Genomic DNA, 20,325 nt, shown 5'->3' on the forward strand with positions numbered 1-20,325 from the left:
GATGGGAATTAGGCTCATCATTTTGAAAGAGGCCTGTCAAGGAATTTGTAGACATATTTTGAAGCCACCATGGTTCCTTTTTGTTCCATTCATATATTTGGCTATTTTTGTATGAATATCACACTTTTTAAGAGTGTTGTATCAAACTGATGGAATGTCACCTAATGCTATGATCTACTGTGTTTGACAGCTGTTGGCACTTACTGGTTAAGTATCTAAAAACAGATATACAAAATAACATTAGTAATAATCTGGTGACATTTTAAGTTGTCTTATCTTCCCAAGTTCTCCTCCTTCTTTAAAATTATACCATAGGGAGGGATGCCTGGGTGGCTCAGCAGTTGAGCCTCTGCCTTGGCTCAGAGAGTAATCCTGGGATCTGGTACGAGTCCCCGCATCCGGCTCCCTGTGGGGATCCTGCTTCTCCCTCTGCCCGTGTCTCCTCCTCTCTCTCTCTCTCTGTTTCTCATGAATAAATAAATGTCTTTAAAAAATTATATCATAGGGATCATTGTATTTCACTGAAGGTACCTGCTTACAGCATTAAAAAATTTTTGTTTTACATTATTTCATACTGCTCTGAGTAATTTTGAATGTTTTGATTGGCAGATACATCCTGGCTTCAGAGCATTGCATGTTGATGCAATTTCACAGGCATCTTAAACAGTAATTCTTAAGAGTTACTGGCAAGTAGGTAAAACCAAAATAAGGTATTTATGTTTGGGGAGCAATCTAACTAACATCTCAGCTCCATATGCTGTATACTCACCAGGGACTCATTATGATCCCTGGACTTTCTGTGCAGCAGACATTTGAGTCCAGAAAGTGCTGTGCTCCATCTGCCTTAGTCTCTAGGCTGCACAGGATGAGCCTCTTTGTACTTTGACCTTTTGGCTGCTATTTGTTTTTAAACTTATGTTGCCAGCCTGGCATTTGTTGCCATTTCAACAAGTGTGTACTCCGCACCCTATACTTGCACTTGTAAATTTAAAGGATGTAGCTACTTCTTCCAAATGCATCAGTTACTGTTGCTTTTACCTTAAATTGCATAAATCTCATCTGGCTTGCATCTTTATTGAGCACTGAGCCTGTACCACTCTTATTTGAGCTCCCCGTGGACATGCAGCTGCCAGAGTTGGGCCTTGGGCAACCTTCCAAAACTTCCGACCATTTGGACAGGTTTTATTTTTGACAGACTAATCAGAGCTTTAATATGCTTCCCTGCTGGGGGAGCCTGTGTTTCTAATTTTTATCTTTGTCATTCTGTAAAGAGTAATAACGATCCCTGGGCTGGCTGGAAGTTTGATGGTTACATTGTATTTTCTAGTCCTACTTTTTCTTTTTTTTATGACCTTGCTTTCTCCTCTTTGCCCCTTTTAGGGTCTGGTTGACTTTGGTTATTTTGAGAAACATTCAGGCTTCCCATTCCCAACCCCCATCAAAGGAAAAGCTACATTTTCCTCCTTTATCTCTTCATGTGAATTTGAGCTGATGTTTTATATTCACTTACAGGCATTTGTAGCTTAGTAAAGAAAGCAGTTTATTTGAGGCAGGGATAGGATTTTCATGAGACACTCTTTTTTTTTTTTTTTTTTTTTAAATCATGCTCTTTTAAAAAATTGCTTATTCCACTTACTGTTGAACCCGTTAGAGACCCTATTTAGAAATAGGGCAAAAATAGGGGTAGTGTACATAGTAACTAAGAGAAATGAATATGAAGCAGTTAGAAAGTGGGCCAGAATCTGATATCGTAAGGTAGGTAAGGATCAGCAAAGCTTCTACCTCAGATAATTGTGCTCCAGGAACTGTGTGTCGCATGGTGTTTCCAGGGACATTTTCCCATTACTCATGTTATTGCCTGATGGTTACTTTCCAATATTCTTATTTATTTTGTGCCATTCTTTTTTAGATTCTCAATGTTACGTTTTTTTCAATGTTACATTTTTCTCATTATTTTCCCTACTTCCTATTTCTTAGTTTTGATTTTTGAAGGGTTTTAAGATTTTATTTTGAGAAGGAAGCTTTTTCCTTTTACAAACTATCATGATTTTTTTTTTTTTAAACTGTTCTGGTTCTTTTTTTTTTTTTCTTTTTTTTTAAGATTTATTTATTTATTCATTCAGAGAGAGCGAAGAGAGAGGTAGAGACACAGGCAGAGGGAGAAGCAGGCTCCATGCAGGAACCCGATGTGGGACTCGATCCTGGGTCTCCAGGATCACACCCCAGGCTGCAGGCGGCGCTAAACCGCTGTGCCACTGGGGCTGCCCCCGTGATTTTTTTAAAAGCCAATTTCACACACAGTGAATGCTACATAATTGTGTGTGTATGTGTGTGTGTGTATTTTAAAGCTATTCAGTAAATATTATAATACTGGAAGTATGTTCTTTTGCTAAATCAAAAGGTTAGTGTTTCAGGAATAAGTAGGCTTATGGTGAATAGTCCAAAATTCTCTAACTACTTTGGGTTATAGATGAGTACGTGGTCTGTTTCATTTACACATATATTTAAGCTGCCACATTGTTAGCTTAAAATCCTCATTGCCTTTAGTTTCTACTTAATAACAGCAGTTATGCTTTTCTATTAAAAAAGAGTGCGGTGTTGATGTCCAGATTTTGTGATTATGAGAGTTAAAGCTTATCAAACTTCTCCTTGCTAATGGGTGTCATTTTATAGGATTTTCCTCACTCTATAGAAAGCTATCCACTTGCCTGTTAATTTTTATGCAAAACTATTTTTGCAGAATTTATGACATTTTAATAACAAATTTAAGATTGGGCATTAGTTGTAAATGTGGTCAAATGGTATCTATATGGAGTTAAAATATAAAGATAATTTATAGGATTTGGGTGGACTGAACCAGCTCTTAGAGAAGCCATGGTATTATGGATTTAGTTTTATATGGTTTTCAAAAATAGTGAAGTCAAGGTTTCCATATTAAGGGACAAAATAGCAAAATAAAAAATAAGTATTAAATCCAGTCTTATTCCTCAATTCTTTTTTTTTAAAGAATTTTTAAAAAAGATTTTGTTTACTTATTCATGAGACACACACAGAGAGAGGCAGAGACACAGGCAGAGGGAGAAGCAGGCTCCATGCAGGGAGCCCGACCTGGGACTCGATCTCGGGTCCCCAGGGTAGCGCCCTGGGCTGAAGGCGGTGCTAAACTGCTGAGCCACCCGGGCTACCCCTTCCTCAATTCTCTTAACATATATCCTGTTTGTGGTCTGGCCAGCATTCTCACTATTTCAGGCCATAGATATCTTTACTCTCAGAATCCTATTTTCTTTTTCTTTGAGAAATTTACCAAATATAATGTCTCTTTTTATTTCCAACATTTTAATGGCAACGTTTTGAAAAAGATTTTTACTTTTTTTTTTTTTTTTTTTTTGAGAGACAGAGAGAGAGGAGATAGTGAGAAAGAGAGCACAAGCAGGGGGAACAGCAGGGAGAGGGAGAGGGAGAAGCAGGCTCCCCACTGAGCAAGGAACCCAGTGCAGGGCTTGATGCCAAGACCCTGGGGTCATGACTTGAGCCAAAGGCAGTTGCTTAACCAACTGAGCCACCCAGGTGCCCTTTAATGGCAATTTTTTTTTCAAATTGCATCACAGCATTACCTACCCAATGCTGTGCCATTTTATTCTATGCAAATTATACCATAATTAATTTGGTCACAAGGCAGTTCCACAGATACAGATACAGGCTAGAACTACATCTGGAGAACCAAAGCTGGAGAACGACCTTCGGGAGTATCAGAGTTAAAATATTTGGAACAGCATTTGACAAAGGGGCTAACATTTTATGGATGTATTGTATGTGTGGTCCAATTTAATCCTCATAAGAATCTTCTAAGATTAAATGGGCAGTTTTATTTTTTAATTTTTAATTTTTTTGTTTTTTCCTTTTTTTAATTTAAATTCAATTTGCCAACATATAGTATACTCATTAGTTACAAATGTAGCTTTCGATAATGGCAGTTTTTAAATGTATAGAAAAGTTGTAAGAATTTTTTATTTTATTTATTTATTATGTTTTAAAGATTTTATTTATTTATTTGACACAGAGAAAGAGAGAGAGAATGCACAAATAGGGAAAAGGGCAGATGGAGAGGGAGAGCAGACTCCCCACTGAGCGAGGAGCCTGATGTGATGGAGCCTGATGTGATGCAGGGCTTAATCCCAAAATCCCAGGATCATGTCCTGAGCCTAAGGCAAACGCTTAACCAACTGAGCCACCTAGGCACCCTGAAAAGTTGTAAGAATTTTTTAGTGGACATTCTTAAACCTATCTTCTACATTTAAATTCATTTTTTTTCTTTCCACTTTTTCTTGTGAATTTTTTTCTTGCAATTTCAGCTTCTATCTTTTTTTTTTTCTTCAGTGGCTATTATGACTTATTCCTGTGATCTAATTCTGGCAGTAAGGCATTTTTTTCCTTTATTCTGCCTTTAAAATAATCTCAAATCATCTAAGACAGTGCTACAATGTTGGCACTTCATAATTGTTAGCTAGCTAATATCAGTAAATATGATAGTCCCTAACTAGTTAAATCCTAGAACAAGATTAAGTTCAAAGCAGAATAAAAGCATCACTCTGTTTAGTAGATATCCCATTACCTAGAAGATAGGCTTTACTGGTTTTATTGCATGCAGTAGACATCCTTAAGTCTTTTGTCCTTTTTCAATTTGTTATAGCTAGTCCCTTTCTTTAGATATGGCTAATGCTTTTACCTGAAGAAATACCTTTTATTTGATGTTCTAGCCATTGTTCTCCAATATTCTGTATTTAGATCGTAGCTTTGTGGGACTCTTTTTTCTTCATACAAATGCTTTCTTAAACAGAACAACATGTGTGAACATTTTGTTATCTCCAAAACACCCTGCAGGTTTTTTTCAGATGAAAAAATTGTGGCTCAACGAGATGAAGTAATATGTCCAAAGTTGCATGACTGAATCATGATTTGAATTGAAGTCAGATTCAGAGGCCACCAACTTTCTACTGTCTTTCCCTCTTTTGTTGATGTTCCCTCTGCAGAGCAATGCTGGCTTTTCTTCAGACAGAGGGAGGTCTCCTTTTCTGAGGCAGAGGGAAAGGTGAGCATAAATGCTGGACATTTGCAAATTGGAGTCCTTACCAAAAACTCATCAAGTTGTATAACCTAGTTGTTTTCTGGTGATGTTTTCTCTCTATGCCAGTTATAGTAGAACATAACTGTGGAACTCATTTACATTTAAACATTCCTGGCTCAAAATTAAATACATCAATTTTAATCTCTATTCTCTTGAAATCCAGATGCTCGTTAGTTTACCAATAGAGAATTACAATTATCTCTATCAAAGAAGCAGTTTTAGGTCAAGACAGAGGACTATTATTATCTTCGTTAGGCTACTAGTGTTGACTTTTATTGGGTATCTTTGCCAGAACATGGTTCACTTTATGTCCAACTGCATTACATTTATCCCCTTTATTATTTTTGGCTAGTTTTTCTTTATTTTTTGTTTTTTCTTACCATTTTGTCCGTTCTAAGAATTTTTGAGTAAGAACTGCTAAGTCACATGAGTTAAAAGATAAAGGAATTGGTGCTGGAGTTCACGTTCTAAAGATTACCAATGGTCTATTTTATCATCTATTGTTTGTTAAATGACAGGAGCAAGGTGGTCCTGAATTTTTTTTTAAGTTGGTTTCCATAGGTTACTTTTCCGAATCTGCTTCTGGTAGAAACAAATTGTTCTAGTTCAGGGGCACCTGGTTGGCTCAGTGGGTTAAGCATCTGCTTTCAGCTCAGGTCATGATCCTAGGGTCCTGGAGTCAAGCCCCCTGTTGACCCCCATGTCGAACCCTGAATGGAACCCTGTCTCAAGCTCTCCGTCTAGCCTGCCCTGCCTTGAGCCTTACTTGGAGCTGCTCTACCTAGAGCCCCACCCACCTGGGCCTCCCTGATCAGTAGAGTCTGCTTCTTCCCTCTCCCTCTGCCCCTCCCCCCTGCTTCTTCTCACTCTCCTCTCTCTCACAGATAAATAAAATATTTAAAAAAATTGTAATAGTTCATCAGTTATTATTTTTATCTTGCATTAGTTAGTTCAATTGTATCCAAAGGTTATTGGTAATGGGCTCCTGGAGAGCTCCATGGAGAAGGGTAGTCTGATCATGCATGGTCATCTACTCATTTCTTATGAACTTGTAACAAGTCTCCCTTGGAGGGAACTTGACTTTGTCTTTTTACCTTTGCTGTCCTAGCACAGTATCTAGCAAAGTAGACAGTGTAGCAAGAATGAAATATAAGCTCTGTGTGACCAAGGACCATACACCTACCTTTTTCTGCATTGTGTACTCATCCCTTAGCACAATTCCTAGAAACATAGCAGGTAAGCAATAAATACATATTGAGTTAGCCGAAAATTAGGTGTCCAGTTTGCTTGAATCTCTGCTCTTATATTCTCTGATGTTCATAGTTTGATATATATGATTTGAGTTTAGAAATAAAATTTTGATTTGGTTACCCAAATGTGCAGGCTCATTATTATGATTGAAAGATTACATTTTATATAAGATACTGCCTTGTAATTTATTATTTTCCTCTTACCTTCAAGACTCCCACACAATTTTTAAATAGTGTTTGTAATTAGGATGACTTGAGGTGTATTTATCCACCTGGTTGCTATGGATGAGTGACTGGTGACTTTGTAGAGGCTAAAATATAGCAAGTTTAAGAATCATTTTAGATGAATTCATGCATGATCAAGCCATTGCAAGTCATAAGAGGGAAGAGGCATTTATGATGTAGGTCATTATGTGGTTGAGGTCAGCATCACCAAGAAACTTTCCCTTGCAGGTGCTATATAGCAAGTGGCAAATATGATTTCAACTGAATCTGAAAGCTTATTTAAAAATATTCTCAGTTCAGCAATGAACCAGGTGTGCCTACTACTTACACATCAATTTTCTCAGGAGTGATGTTTTGAACCTAAATGACTTGCATGGTTACTAGAAGAATGAGGTTACTGATAAAAATTATTCCCTTTTTACTGGGGATGGTGTTAGTAGCATATTGTCATTGCTTAAAGGAAATTTTCTCAGAGGAAACAGATGCTAGGTACTTATTAGTATGGAGGTTTTAAACATTGAAGGTGTGAACAAAAGACCAGATGATTCTGATTCTTTGGCAATTTCTATAGAAAAAGAAATACATAAACTTTAATAAAATGTGAATAACATAGAACTTAATTTATTTGTATGACCTGACATGGAAATGTAATGTTTGTTTCATTTATGTGTGATTTCTTTAACATTTTAGTGATAGAAGCTTTTAAAAGTGTTTGACTTTTATGTTGTATAGGTGTCCTTCACAGTTCAGGTAGGACTGGACTATACTGAATCTTTTCTTTTGAGCCTCTGAAAATAGTGACAACATGTTTGCAAGGTAGCTTTATTTTTTCCCTTGGTTTGGGCAGAATCCGTGCAGCTTCAGATTGGCATCCTCCCACATACTCTTTGAGAGTCTCTCGGTGGAAAAATACCTGTCTTGATTTTGTTGTGTAGGAGATGGTCAGCAGTGAAGTTGTAAAGACAAGAAGTGAATGAGCAGTGGCTTTCACTATAATTAAATCTTCTTTGACATGATTTGCACTTGTTCTAGCTTCTGTTTTTTTTTTTTAACTACCTGTTTAATAACAGCAAAGTATTTTCTTTTTTTAACACTTAGACTCTCAAAGGTAAGCATGCATGTTACCTTATAACTGAGGTTGCTACGGCATCATCATATTCTAAAAAGCTTTCCTAGTTTCTATTCTGCACATATCCCTAGTCATTTAGTGAAGGTCCATGCATGCAGGACACAAGGAATCAGCAAATCTAAAAGGCAACTTCCTGTCTCTTATTAGTAATAACCTGAATGACTTTTTAAAATTTTAGTATCTGCTGAAGTCCTGGAGAAACAATTGAAAAATTTATAGAAGTAAGAATGTTGGGCATAGAAAGGACCTTAGAAATTGAATCTAGCCTCTTTCTTTTTACAGACAAGAATACTGAGGCCTGAAAGTAAGTTGGTGAGACACACAGCTAGTTATAGGCCACCCCAGGGCCCTGGATCCTTCCTGGGTGCCACAGTGACCAAATGGAGTGGCAGCATATGAGGGAGTGGATATCGGAAAAGAAGGGGAGGCTCAAAATTCTGGGACTTTAATTCTAATACAACTTATGTTCTCTTTTCCCCTTAATTTACGTTGTAAGCATGCATGTTACCTTATAACCAAGGTTGCTACGGCATCATCATATTCTAAAAAGCTTTCCTAGTTTCTATTCTGCGCATATCCCTAGTCATTTAGTGAAGGTCCATGCATGCAGGACACAAGGAATCAGCAAAGATAACATTTTCATTCTGTCATGTTTGCTTTTTTTTAATTCTAAGAGCCACAGATATATAGGAGCATGCTTTTCTATTTACATTTGTCCTATCCTCTTCTCTTCTCTTTCATCACAATGCTTTCATAGGTCACTACTGCCTCTTGGCGCTTTCTTCTCTTAACTCTCTCCCCTTCCCTGCCATTGCCCACCTGTGTCTAATCCTGTCATTTTAACCTCCAAAGTATGTATCATAAGTCTGCTCATTTTTTTTTTTTTTTTAAGTAAGCTCCATGCCCAGCATGGAGTTAGAACTCACAACCCTGAAATCAAGAGTCGCCTGCTCCACTGACTGCACCAGCCAGGCACCCCAGTCTGCTCATTTTATTCTATCTCTGTCACCACCACCATAGTCCAACCTACCATCATCTCTTGCTCAGGACCACTAGAATAATCTGGTCTCCCCACGTCCATTTTGTCCCAACCGGTGAAATAGAACAGACTAAAATGATAGGCTATTATGTAATAAGAATAAATGCTGTTTTGTGAAACTTCAATTCTATTTGCTGTATTTTGAGGGTACATGTGTAAGTCTTTGTGTGTGTGTGTGTGTATGTGTGTATGTGTGTATGAGTGAGTACTTGAGTACTTGGTTGCTCTATAGAATGTATTTCTTAATGTGGGACCTGAGCAAAGCAGTTTGAAAGCCATTGTCCTATACCGATAACTCTGGAGAATTCTTTTGCTCTGTCAGGTTGAGAAGGTTATGCATTCTTCATTACCATATGACCCTCTTTTGTATGTGTCTCCAAAGGAAAAATTCCTTTAAAATAAAGTGAGAAGTGAAGTCTTTTGGATGAAGCTATTGGAAGTGATCCCCTGTTTATATGTTCCTCTTATCTCTCATTTCAAGTTTAAATTATATAGGTCAGTGGGTAAATCTTCAGAACTGAGTACTTGGACTGAATTTAACTGAAACATTTCTGTTTTTTTTTTTTTTTGGTATTATGTAAATAAGTAAATAATTATACTTACATATTTATATTTACTTATTTTCTGCCTCCCTCTCCCTAAATTGCTCATGAATATATTTAATCTTTTTCTTTTCCTTCTTATACTATCTTTAGCTTATTTTTATGTCTTTAATATTAATATTATCATAACACTGCTCTCATTGGAAGTATGACTTTTGGGAACTTAAAAATGAAAAGTCTAAATACTGTTCTGGTGTATGCCTTTCTGGTATATGCTTGGTGTGAATTGCATTTCTGGACCCTTTTGAACCTGCTGTCAAAAGGACAAGAAATCTTAGGTCATCTCTTGGAAGCAAACTGACCTGTAGGTTTAGGGCTAAACAAGCCTTGTGATTGTTTTAGGGAACTTTTCATTTACTCTGATCTAGTTGCACACTGCAAAGAAGGAGAGGTCAAGAGACCTCTCATCTCACCGTCCCATTCACCACCTCCTTCAGTATTGGGTAGCCCTTGGAGCTTGTCTAAGTAAGACTATGAACAAAATGATCATTTATCTTTCCCAACCATCAAGATTCTTGATCTGTTGGACCGTGTTTGCCTCTATTTGGTCTGGTAGGGTAGCATATCTTGATCTCTCACTATTTTATTTTATTTTTATTTATTTATTTATTTTTTTAAAGATAGTTTTTTTTAAAATTTTTAATTTATTTATGATAGTCACAGAGAGAGAGAGAGAGGCACAGAGACACAGGCAGAGGGAGAAGCAGGCTCCATGCACCGGGAGCCCGATGTGGGATTCGATCCCGGGTCTACCAGGATCGTGCCCTGGGCCAAAGGCAGGTGCCAAACCGCTGCGCCACCCAGGGATCCCCACTATTTTATTTTTAATTACATGAGACAATGAAGGGATTTCTAATGCCTAGAAAATCTGAAAAATTTTCAAGTGGTTACAGAGTGAGTGAGTATTCATAGTTATCTGTATTGAATTCACGTTCAGTGATTTTTTTTCTTGATGTATCATAGATTTCATTGTTGTATTAGTTAGGGTTAGGTTGGTTACTGTAATACAGACTCTTATAGGAGTGGTTTAAACACGATGGAAGGTGGTAGATGTCTCATTTAATAGTTCAAAGGTAAGCAGTGCAGCACAATTACAGTGCCTCCATGGTGCTGGGCACCTGGGACCCTTCTATCTTGTTGCTTTGCCATCTTTAACTTGAGATGGCTATTTCTGCTCCTACTACTACCTTGTTATCATGGTATCATAAAAAGGGCAACAGGAAAGGGGAGGACATTTTCCTTTTCAGGGCACGATGGAGAAGTTTATCATTTTTGCTCTTAGGCCTTTTCATCAGACTTAGTCACCTGGTCACACTTACCTGCAAGGGAGGCCAGGAAGCCATATGTCCCACAAAAACTTCTGTGACTATGGAAGAGAACAGATCTCAGGAGTGTAAGAAGTATCTCCGCCATAATAGTCAGCAACCTGAAAGGATTTCCTTTTGGAATGCTTGTTTGTTTTCTAACGTAGTGCTTTGTGAAGAGAAAGTTTCCACTGAAGTTAGCAAGTGGACTTTAGTTGCTGAAGAGAATTAACCTGAGTTAGTGTACTTGCCTTTGAGATTTAAGTCAAATTTATTCCACTACTTACAGGGATAAGTGTGAAACTAAGATTATAATAATTAATTATATATAATTATTAATTATATTTATATTATGTATTATTGATAATTATATACTTAAATACAATTAATTATATTAAGAGATGAGGTTTTTCCTTAACTCTTACTTTTCTTGTGCTGTTTTTGTTTCTTTTTTACCTTTTTTAGAAGCTAATCTCATACTTTCTTTTGTGTGTTTTAAGGTATGGCACAGTCACAAGGCTGGGTGAGAAGATATGCTAAGGCCTTCTGTAAGGGTTTTTTTGTGGCAGTGCCTGTGGCAGTGACTTTCCTGGACCGGGTGGCCTGTGTTGCAAGAGTGGAGGGAGCATCAATGCAGGTAAAAATGAATCTGGCTTCATTATTTGTAGCACATGCTTTACGGTTTCTCATGTACCAGCAATGGGATTTCTGTATATTATTTCTATGCTGGGACCTGAAAAGTTTTAAAAAGGCCTTGGCCTGAAATTTAACTTTTCTAAATTTTTTTAAAAGGTCTTTTAATGTGGTCATATTATAAACAGGTAGAGTTCAATAAACATAATTATCAAATAGTTCTTTATGTCTATTTATTTATTTATTTTTTAGTTTTTATTTATTTTAGGAATTCTAAGTAGAGATTCTAAAGAAATTGTACTAAATGACACCATTTTCTGTGGATATGGCCTGGGATTTTAGGATATTTTGATTATCTATATTTGAATCCACACTTAAATATCCTTTTAAGACCAAATTAGTATACTTGCAGGATGGGTTTGGATCAAATTCAGTCACTGTGTGTGTGTGTGTGTATATGTGTGTGTGGGTGTATGTGTGTGTGTATATATATGTGTGTGTGTGTATATATATATATATATGATTGCTATATCTATCTCTATGTCTATATAAATATATGAGTGTATATATATATGTACACACACCCAAAATATGTATACACATAGAAAATATATACAAACTATATATATGTGTGTATATATACACATGAATACACATATCTATGCATGTTTATATATGTGTATATGTATATATGTGTATACATAGACACTTTTAGCAGGTAAAAAAGTCTAGAGCACTGGTCCCACATGTTCTGGACATATTATTTTTAAGCATGTTGCAGATTGAAAAGATTAAATGCCAGTTTACACTGGAAGAATTTTGCAGTAGAGATTTCTAAAATTTAATATGCAAATAGTCTTCTGGAATAACTTAGAGAAGACTTTGTTGTTCTAAACTTTGTGTCTTGAATCTAGCCGTGTAAGTAAGTTTATGTAATTCAGAAGAATTTGCATCTTGTGATATGACTTGTTTTCTTCCATTATGAGCTTGTATGAAGTTCACATTGTGCTAAATAACTGTATAAAACAAGTAAAATGAATATGTAAGCTGATAAGAGCTTGAAGTTATATAAAGAAAAACCATTTTGTTTTTTCTTTTTGTTTTAGTCAGAACTAGTTAAGGGCATAGGTATCAGCTTTGAGGAGTTAGAATGAGTTTGTTTTTTTAAATGTAATTATTGTATGGAAAATCCGATCTCTTCCTGAGTTCTGGTAGTGAGTGCTATTTGGTTTACAACCATTACTGTCTTGAGGTAGATTTTTCCAGAACACAAGCCTTCTTACTTTGGATCTAATGATAGTCCAGAGAATCATATGGCAATCATAGTATCCTAATCTTCATGTTTTAGCCCAGTATATAGCCACTGAACATCTGTGTTCATGACTTGTTGCTAACAGGTTAATTCACTAAAAAATACAAGAAGTTGATTGGCTTAGGAAAAGACAAAGCTTATCCCCAGTTAGGAAGGTAGTGAAGAAAGTGTTAAATAGTGTTATTCTATTAACTCATACTAATTTTGCTGCAGGTACATTTCTTACAGTGTTCCTGACCCTACTCCCAAGAAGTCAAATTTGTTACCTTGTAGTTTGTTTGGTATATTATGTAGAACTTCCTTGGCTACTGATTCCAGGAAAACAGCTTGAATTGTGTTAGATATACAGGAGAGTTTATTGGAAGGCTTATTATGTACCTAGGAGAAAGACTAAAGTGTGGCAATCATCAGGGACAACTGGAACCAGGGATTTGGATGCTGCAGGGTGCTCAGTCTTCTGTGTTTCTGACTTCTGCTGCTTTTTTTTTCCGACCAGCTTTCTTCACAGTGCGGGGCACATGGCTGCCTGATCAGATGCCTGATCTTAAGGAATGAGATCTTAAGGAATCATCTCTTAAGGAATGAGAGAGATCTCTCCTCTTGCCTTAATTTCACTTTGAAAGATCTTGGGAAAAGACTGGGATTTATTCAGTTTTGGTCACATGCCCTTATCTATACAAATATAGATAAAGTTTGATCAGTGGCCTGGGGTGCCCAGCTTCAGACAGGTATACACCCCTAACCTGTGGCTCGGGGACTTTCAGCCTTCAGGGTAAGATGGCATGACCTTTCCCACAAGAGAGGCAGGCTATTTTCAGAATAAAAGAGGAAAGGATGTTCTGGGAAGAAAATAAAGGTGTATGTTTATTACAGTTGGGTCTGTATTTGGGGATTATTTTGACTTTTTCTAACTATAATTGTTTATATTTCATTAGATATTACTAAATTATACTTAAAATTATTTAGGAGCAGAAATTGCAATAATGGGATATAGTGATTAATTAATTAAGCATTTTTGAAGATATCTTTGCTACCATTCAGCTCTGATGAACTGAACATGTTTAGACCATGGGGTTCAGCAGAATTTTTGACCAAAAATTTGAAAAAAATTCTTGTCTTGAAATCTCCCTAATGACACAAGTACTAAAATAGCTGGCAGGGTGTGTGGACATCTTTGGAAGTTCTTGAGCATCCTGCAAGGAACACACCTGCTTTTTAATTTTTATTTATTTTTAATTTTTTTCTTTTATTTAAATTCAGTTTGCCAACATCTAGCATAACCGCAGGGCTCATCCCATCAAGTGCCCTCTTCAGTGCCTGTCACCCAGTTGCCCCATCCCCCCAGATGCTTCCCCTTCTGCAACCCTTTGTTTGTTTCCCAGAGTCAAGAGGCTCTTATGGTTAGTCTCCCTCTTTAATTTTTCCCCCACTCAGTTTCCTTCCTTTCTCTTATAATCCCTTTCACTATTTCTTATATTCCACATTTGAGTGAAACTATATGATTATTGTCTTTCTCCGATTGACTTACTTCACTCAGCATAATACCCTCCAGTTCTATCCATGTTAAAACAAATGGTGGGTATTCACCTTTTCTGAGGACCGAGTAGTGTTCCATTGAGTATATACCGTTCATCTGTTGAAGGACATTGTGGCTCCTTCCACAGTTTGGTTATTGTGGACATTGCTACTAAGAACATTGGGGTGCAGGTGTCTTGGTGTTTCACTACATCTGTATCTTTGGGGTAAATCCCCACTAGTGCAATTGCTGGGTCATAGAGTAGCTCTATTTTTAACTTGTGAGGAACCTCTACACTGTTTTCCAGAGTGGCTGCAGCAGTTTGCATTCCCACCAACAGTGCAAGAGGTTTTCCCCTTTTTCCACATCCTGTCCAACATTTGTTGTTTCCTATCTTGTTAATTTTAGCCATTCTCACTGCTGTGAGGTGGTATCTCATTGTGATTTTGATTTGTATTTCCCTGATGGCAAGTGATGTGGAGCATTTTTTCATGTGCTTGTTGGCCATGGGAACACACCTGCTTTTACTGACTCTGAGACCTGAGGATTATATCTGGTATTTGGCAGTTGGTTGATTTGTTGTGAAGGAAGGGAGTTCTCTGGATGTGTGCTGATGTTGAAAGAGAGCAAGACAGAAATGTGCTCCCCTGAAGGCATTGATAGGTCCCTTTGTGAAACCTCCCTTGAATGCTGACATGCCTCCATGGCAGCACCATGCTTTATGTGTGGCACTATTAGATATTTCATATAGCCACCTATTCTATATCTCACTATTCATTGAAGGAATCTATGCCATTTCAAAGGAATTCATGTTGGTGTAGGTTACTAGTCTTTAGCATCATTCATTGTGTAGTGCCTTAGAATACCTGTATATTCAGGTGGAAAGATCATATCTAGTCATTTCTGTCATTTCAAATATATGAAGCACTTTGTGACTCTGGAGGTCATTTTGGGATATGGATAATAATGAAAAGCAGTGGTAACTTTGAGTTGGAATAGGAAGTCATTTATCAAATGGCTAGAAAGTGTGAAACACTGTTTTAGGTCCTATAGGGGGATGGCGAATCAGGTACGGATTCCATCTTCAATGTACTTTTACTTTAGTAGGAGAGGTTCAAAGTTATTAATCGTGAATGATGGATGCATTTTCAGACGAGAAGATATCAAGCTGTCAGACATATTTGACCAATGCCTGGTGCATCAGAAATGAGAACCAGTTTGCTTTAGCATACTATTTTGGAGACTGGACCTGGAAATTTTTAATTTGGAACAGAGAGGTACCAGAAAATAATATGTTGAGCCCTCTTACTGTTGTCCACTGTATTAACTTTTACTACAGCAATAAATAAACCACTCTAAGATTTCATTTGCTTGCATTCCAATCATTTCTTACACATGAGTCAATAGATTAACTGTAGTCACTCTAGACTATGGTTTTGGTTCAGTCCACTTCATGTATCTTTCATTATGAGACCTATGCTGAAGGAGCCAGGGGTGCTTGGGGTATGTTCTCCTGGGTGATAGCAGGATACTGGAGGGTGAGTGGAAAAAGTCAGAACCTCTTAAAGCCTCAGTTCAGAACTTCTACTCTTCTGTTCACATTCCATTGGTCAAAGTAAGTCACATGTCAAAACCCAAAGTCAATGAGATCAGGGAGTCATGGTAAAGTGAGGAGGTAAGGAAGAATAGTGAGTAGGTGAGTACATCCACTATGACTCCAATGGTATTTAGTTGACTTCAGAGGTAATCTAAAGAGTTGTTTTTCACCTTTGAGTCTACTTACAATGACCCTAATCTTTGGAGCCAAAGACTGACAAAACTAATAGATTGAAATTTTGAGTCACTGAATTCTGGAATGGGTTGATCCATTTTAGATGTCTTTAGGTTGGAAGTCACCCAGGGCCAGTTGGATCATCACTTTAGAGTGGCTTTTCTTAAAAAGTTACTCTGCAACTTCTAGAAATGTTATTTAAGAAAATCCAAGGATTCAAAGATCAAATCTCATTAGAGAGACTATATTACCAGTCTTTTTGAGTATATTGAATAAATGCTTTTATAGGAACACTGGAAATTCACTTTGGTAACAAATTTTGCATCAGAACTTTTTTTTTTTTTTTAAAGATTTTATTTATTTATTCATGAGAGGCAGAGAGAGAGAGAGAGAGAGAGGCAGAGACACAGGCAGAGGGAGAAGCAGGCTCCTCGCAGGGAGCCCAACGTGGGAGTCGATCCCGGGACTCCAGGATCACGCCCTGGGCTGAAGGCGATGCTAAACCGCTGAGCCACCCGGGCTGCCCCGCATCAGAACTTTCTTATGTCATTTTAGAATTCTGCTGGCTTGAGATTTAATAGAAGAGGATCCCCTCTTACAAGAAATCTTTACTTTTTAAACCCTATTGAGTAGGTTAGGTTTTCCAGTTTTAATTTATAATCTATTAGGTTTCTGACTAGACGGATAGAGTTGATGAAACATGAGGACTCACAGTTGTTGAAGGTAAGTCATAAATGAAAAAGTTTTTAATGATATGATATAATTCAATGGGAAATAGGATTGTTTATGAAACACTTGATTTTTTTAAAATAAAGTTATATAGATATATCTATTTTATTAGATGAGATATACCTTTAGCAATGCTCTGCACACAGGGAATGCTGGCAGAAATTGTTGCTTAATGATTATTCATACTGACTTATTCCCCTCTACTGCGCATGAATCACTTCTACTAGTTGCTGAAAGGTTACTGTGAAAGTAGATGCACTTTTTTTTTTTTTAAAGAAGCACCACATTACTCAACATTAATTTAACTCAGGAAATGGAGACTGATACTGCATACAGTTGAAACTACAGAGGGAATTTATGTTGGTGGAATGCAATTATTCAAATTAGAAGTTCAATCGCTTACTGAGGCTTTTAGAGTAAAAAAGGTGCCCTAGGAATAGTTTAATGACCTCACACCAGAGTTTTAGATTTTTATTTGAGTGAGAATGCCTGCAGTAGGGTCACTGGTTCTTATAAAAGGTGTATGCCTTCTACATTTAAAATTAAGATTTAAGACTTTAAGAAGTTAGTGAAGGAAATAACTGTAGGTATCATTGTCTTGTTTTGTTGTAATTGCTACAGAATTTTTATATAGTATACTGTCTTCTTTTTTCCAGTTGGCATAGCCAGAGGGGAAAATACTTGAAAACATTACTCCACAATTCCATCTCTCTAGCTCAGACTTCAGAGAAAGATTTATGCAGAATATATTAGAAAGTTAGAGAATGGGAGAGAAAATAGAGTTTAATCAGCATTTTGAGGTATTTACTAATCAGTAACACACTTTCATTGGCTCAAAATTGTCTTGACTTTCAGCTACCTGCAAATGATCTTGAAGAAACTCGTTTGTAATAAACTTCTTAGGCTCCTTCTTGGCTCTTTACAGTCATTATCTTGTTTCCTGCTGAGTTTAAAATTAAAAGTTCTGTCAAATACATAAGCAAAGAGGCTAACACTCTCTCCTTGTCACATTTATTTATTTTATTAAAAAGTTTTAAATCTATAGTGGGCTTAATATCCAACAATCATCATTGTTTATAATTATTATTATTACATTCTGAGAAGCTAGATACAAATATAGACTCTTAAGGAAAGAGATATATTGTGACTTATGCACCAGAATTTATTGTAGATTTAGGGAGTTTTATGTTATCTGCTGAATTTGCACTTCCAAGATGCTGAGAACCACCGGGCACACATTTCCTGTGATGCTGAATGCTCTGTGTTCTTACTCCCCTTGGCCGTCTGGGGCTGACTTTGGAGGAAGCCAGGAGTTAATGTTGGAATGCTTTTTCAGCTTATGTGTGAGCTTTCTTCCCAAATTACCTTTGGCTCAAAAATCTCACCTAAGGTGTTTACCCCTCAGGATGTTCTACATTTTTATGTAGTTCTGCAACCTGTCATTAATAGAGAATTCAAATAGATCAGTTTGTATTTATAGCAACAAACATATGTGAAACCGAAACAGTTGGTGAGTGATAACTTTATAATGTCCCTTCATGGATTTCCTTCACTTCCCATGATAGAAGAACAGTATGCTTCTGTTTTATGGAGCCAGGGTTATATCTGTTATTTAAATGCTGACTTTATAACACTTTTAAAAAAGATGTTGAAGTAATTTTAGACTTACAGAAAAGTTGTAAGAGTAGTACAGAGAACTCCCACGGGTTCTCAATATTTTGTCACATTTATGTTATTTTCTTCCTTTTCTCTTTTTCCCTCCCTCTCTTTCTCTCTCTCTCTCTCAAACATAGGTATTGATGTCTCTCTGTATACACACACGTACATACCTGTGTATGTATCTACATACACAAAAACATTGTTATTGAGCCATTTAAGTTGGGTACATCATGCCCCTTTAATGAAACTTTTATATACTCTTCTGAGTCATGGTCATTGCTGATTGGCATATTAATGCTTATCTTTTACATAATTTTAAATGTAATACTTTCTTCAGATTCCCTTGGATAGGACTTTTGCTACATTAAAGGATATTGACCCAAGTTCTAAACTGCACATTTAAAAAAAACTGAGGCTAAACATTTGAGGTAATTTACCTAAACTCACATAGCCATCAAGCTTTAGAACTGACTCCAGCTAACTCTGGTAATGCTTTCCATTTTACTAAATGATAATTAATAAAAGTCATGCTTTATTACTATTGTGTTAATAATACCTTCCTATAATACTGCTCACAGAGCTATTTTGTTCCATTTTATTTTTGTTTATGCAGTGGTGTAATTGGTAAGTTACTTAATTTTGGGATCATTCTGTATACATTTGGAATTAAAACAAAGGTAGAAATTAATGTTATAGTGAGAGATGAAGCATTTCAAACTTTGAAACTCAGGTTTATAGAAAATGCCCGATTTTAAACTGAAGATTATAAACTTTATAATTAGACCTCATAAAAGAAGGAGTTAGATTTCACTTTGTGGAAATACAGCAGAGTAGATATCTAGAAAATATTCTCAATGCAAAACTCATAAAAAAGTATAAATAAAACATTAAAAATCTTTAAAAATGCATAGTGACCTTGCAGGGAGGTGAGGGAAATGATGGAAATGATCTGAGACCACAAATAAGGGGGAGTACATTTCCAGAATAGTAAGTACGCATTCAAGCCAGCAGCTGTCCTATGGACATTTGTCAATTCCGGGTAACTCAGAGTTTTTGGTTTTAACAGCCACGTGGGGATCAGAAGATAAGGCCCTGGGCTCAGACAGGGTAGAGAGGTGGAACAGGAATGCTGAATAAATTCAGGACTATGGAGGAGACATATCTTTAGGGAATGCATACACTAAAACCAAAATCTGTTCTGCAAGAAAAAAATTCTAGACTCTGAGTAAAGGACAAAAGCCCTAAATGCGGGACTGAGGTTTGAATTCACCTTCACTGCAATTGAAATACCCTAAATTGAGATTTTCATTCTCTTTGGACTTAGTGGTGCCTAGGCACTCAGTGGGGGCTATCACCAATCTTCCTGGGCACATACAATGTTTGATAAACATGATCTCACAGTAAAAATATCACACAAGGCAAAGATCACTATTACAAGTGAGAGTCTGTAACATCCTTTGGCAGAGTTGGACCTTAAAGTCTAGTATTAGAACGATGAGTGGCTAAATGTGATATGTTCAAAGAAATAAAAGACAAAATTGAAAATATGAGAAAACAACAAAAGATTATTTAAAATGACCAAAGTTCCATTTTATCACTTGTACTTTTATATGTGTGTGTGTGTGTGTGTATGTTTAAGATTTTATTTATTTATTCATGAGAGACACAGAGAGAGGCAGAGACACAGGCAGAGGGAGAAGCAGGCCCCATGCAGGGAGCCTGACATGGGACTCCATCCTGGGTCTCCAGGATCACGCCCTGGGCTGAGGGCGGCGCTAAACCGCTGAGCCACCTGGGCTGCCCTTTATATTTTTTTAAGGTATAAAAATTGTATTGTGGTTAGTTTAAAAAATTCTGTATTCATCACATAAAATTTACAACGAAATGTATAATAGCTGAGATTTACATTATAGTAATATGGGAGGAAGAAGAATGGAATGATGGTATAGATGAAACAAGATTGGCCATGACTTCATAACTGTGCACACTAGGTAATGGGTAAAATGGTAGTTCATTGTACCCTTCTGTCTA

General features: G+C 36.8%; 1 protein-coding gene across 12 annotated transcripts in view; it reads left to right on the forward strand.

Annotated features, from left to right (window-relative positions):
- IMMP2L (inner mitochondrial membrane peptidase subunit 2) overlaps positions 1–20,325 on the forward strand; it is an 847,197-nt gene that overhangs the window by 27,348 nt on the left and 799,524 nt on the right. For 11 of the 12 annotated variants that reach the window (XR_012010611.1, XM_072783444.1, XM_072783448.1 and 8 more), the window contains one exon: positions 11,175–11,311. Coding sequence is in view for 11 of the 12 variants with exons in the window: in XM_072783444.1 (XP_072639545.1) it covers positions 11,177–11,311 (135 nt within the window). In the remaining variant the exon portion in view is untranslated. Of the gene's footprint in view, positions 1–5,030; positions 5,090–11,174; positions 11,312–20,325 lie in introns of all 12 variants that reach the window. The other variant, XM_072783442.1, reaches the window with a different exon arrangement.

Source organism: Canis lupus, chromosome 18, assembly GCF_048164855.1.
Source record: "Canis lupus baileyi chromosome 18, mCanLup2.hap1, whole genome shotgun sequence".
Classification (NCBI taxonomy): Eukaryota; Metazoa; Chordata; class Mammalia; order Carnivora; family Canidae; genus Canis; species Canis lupus.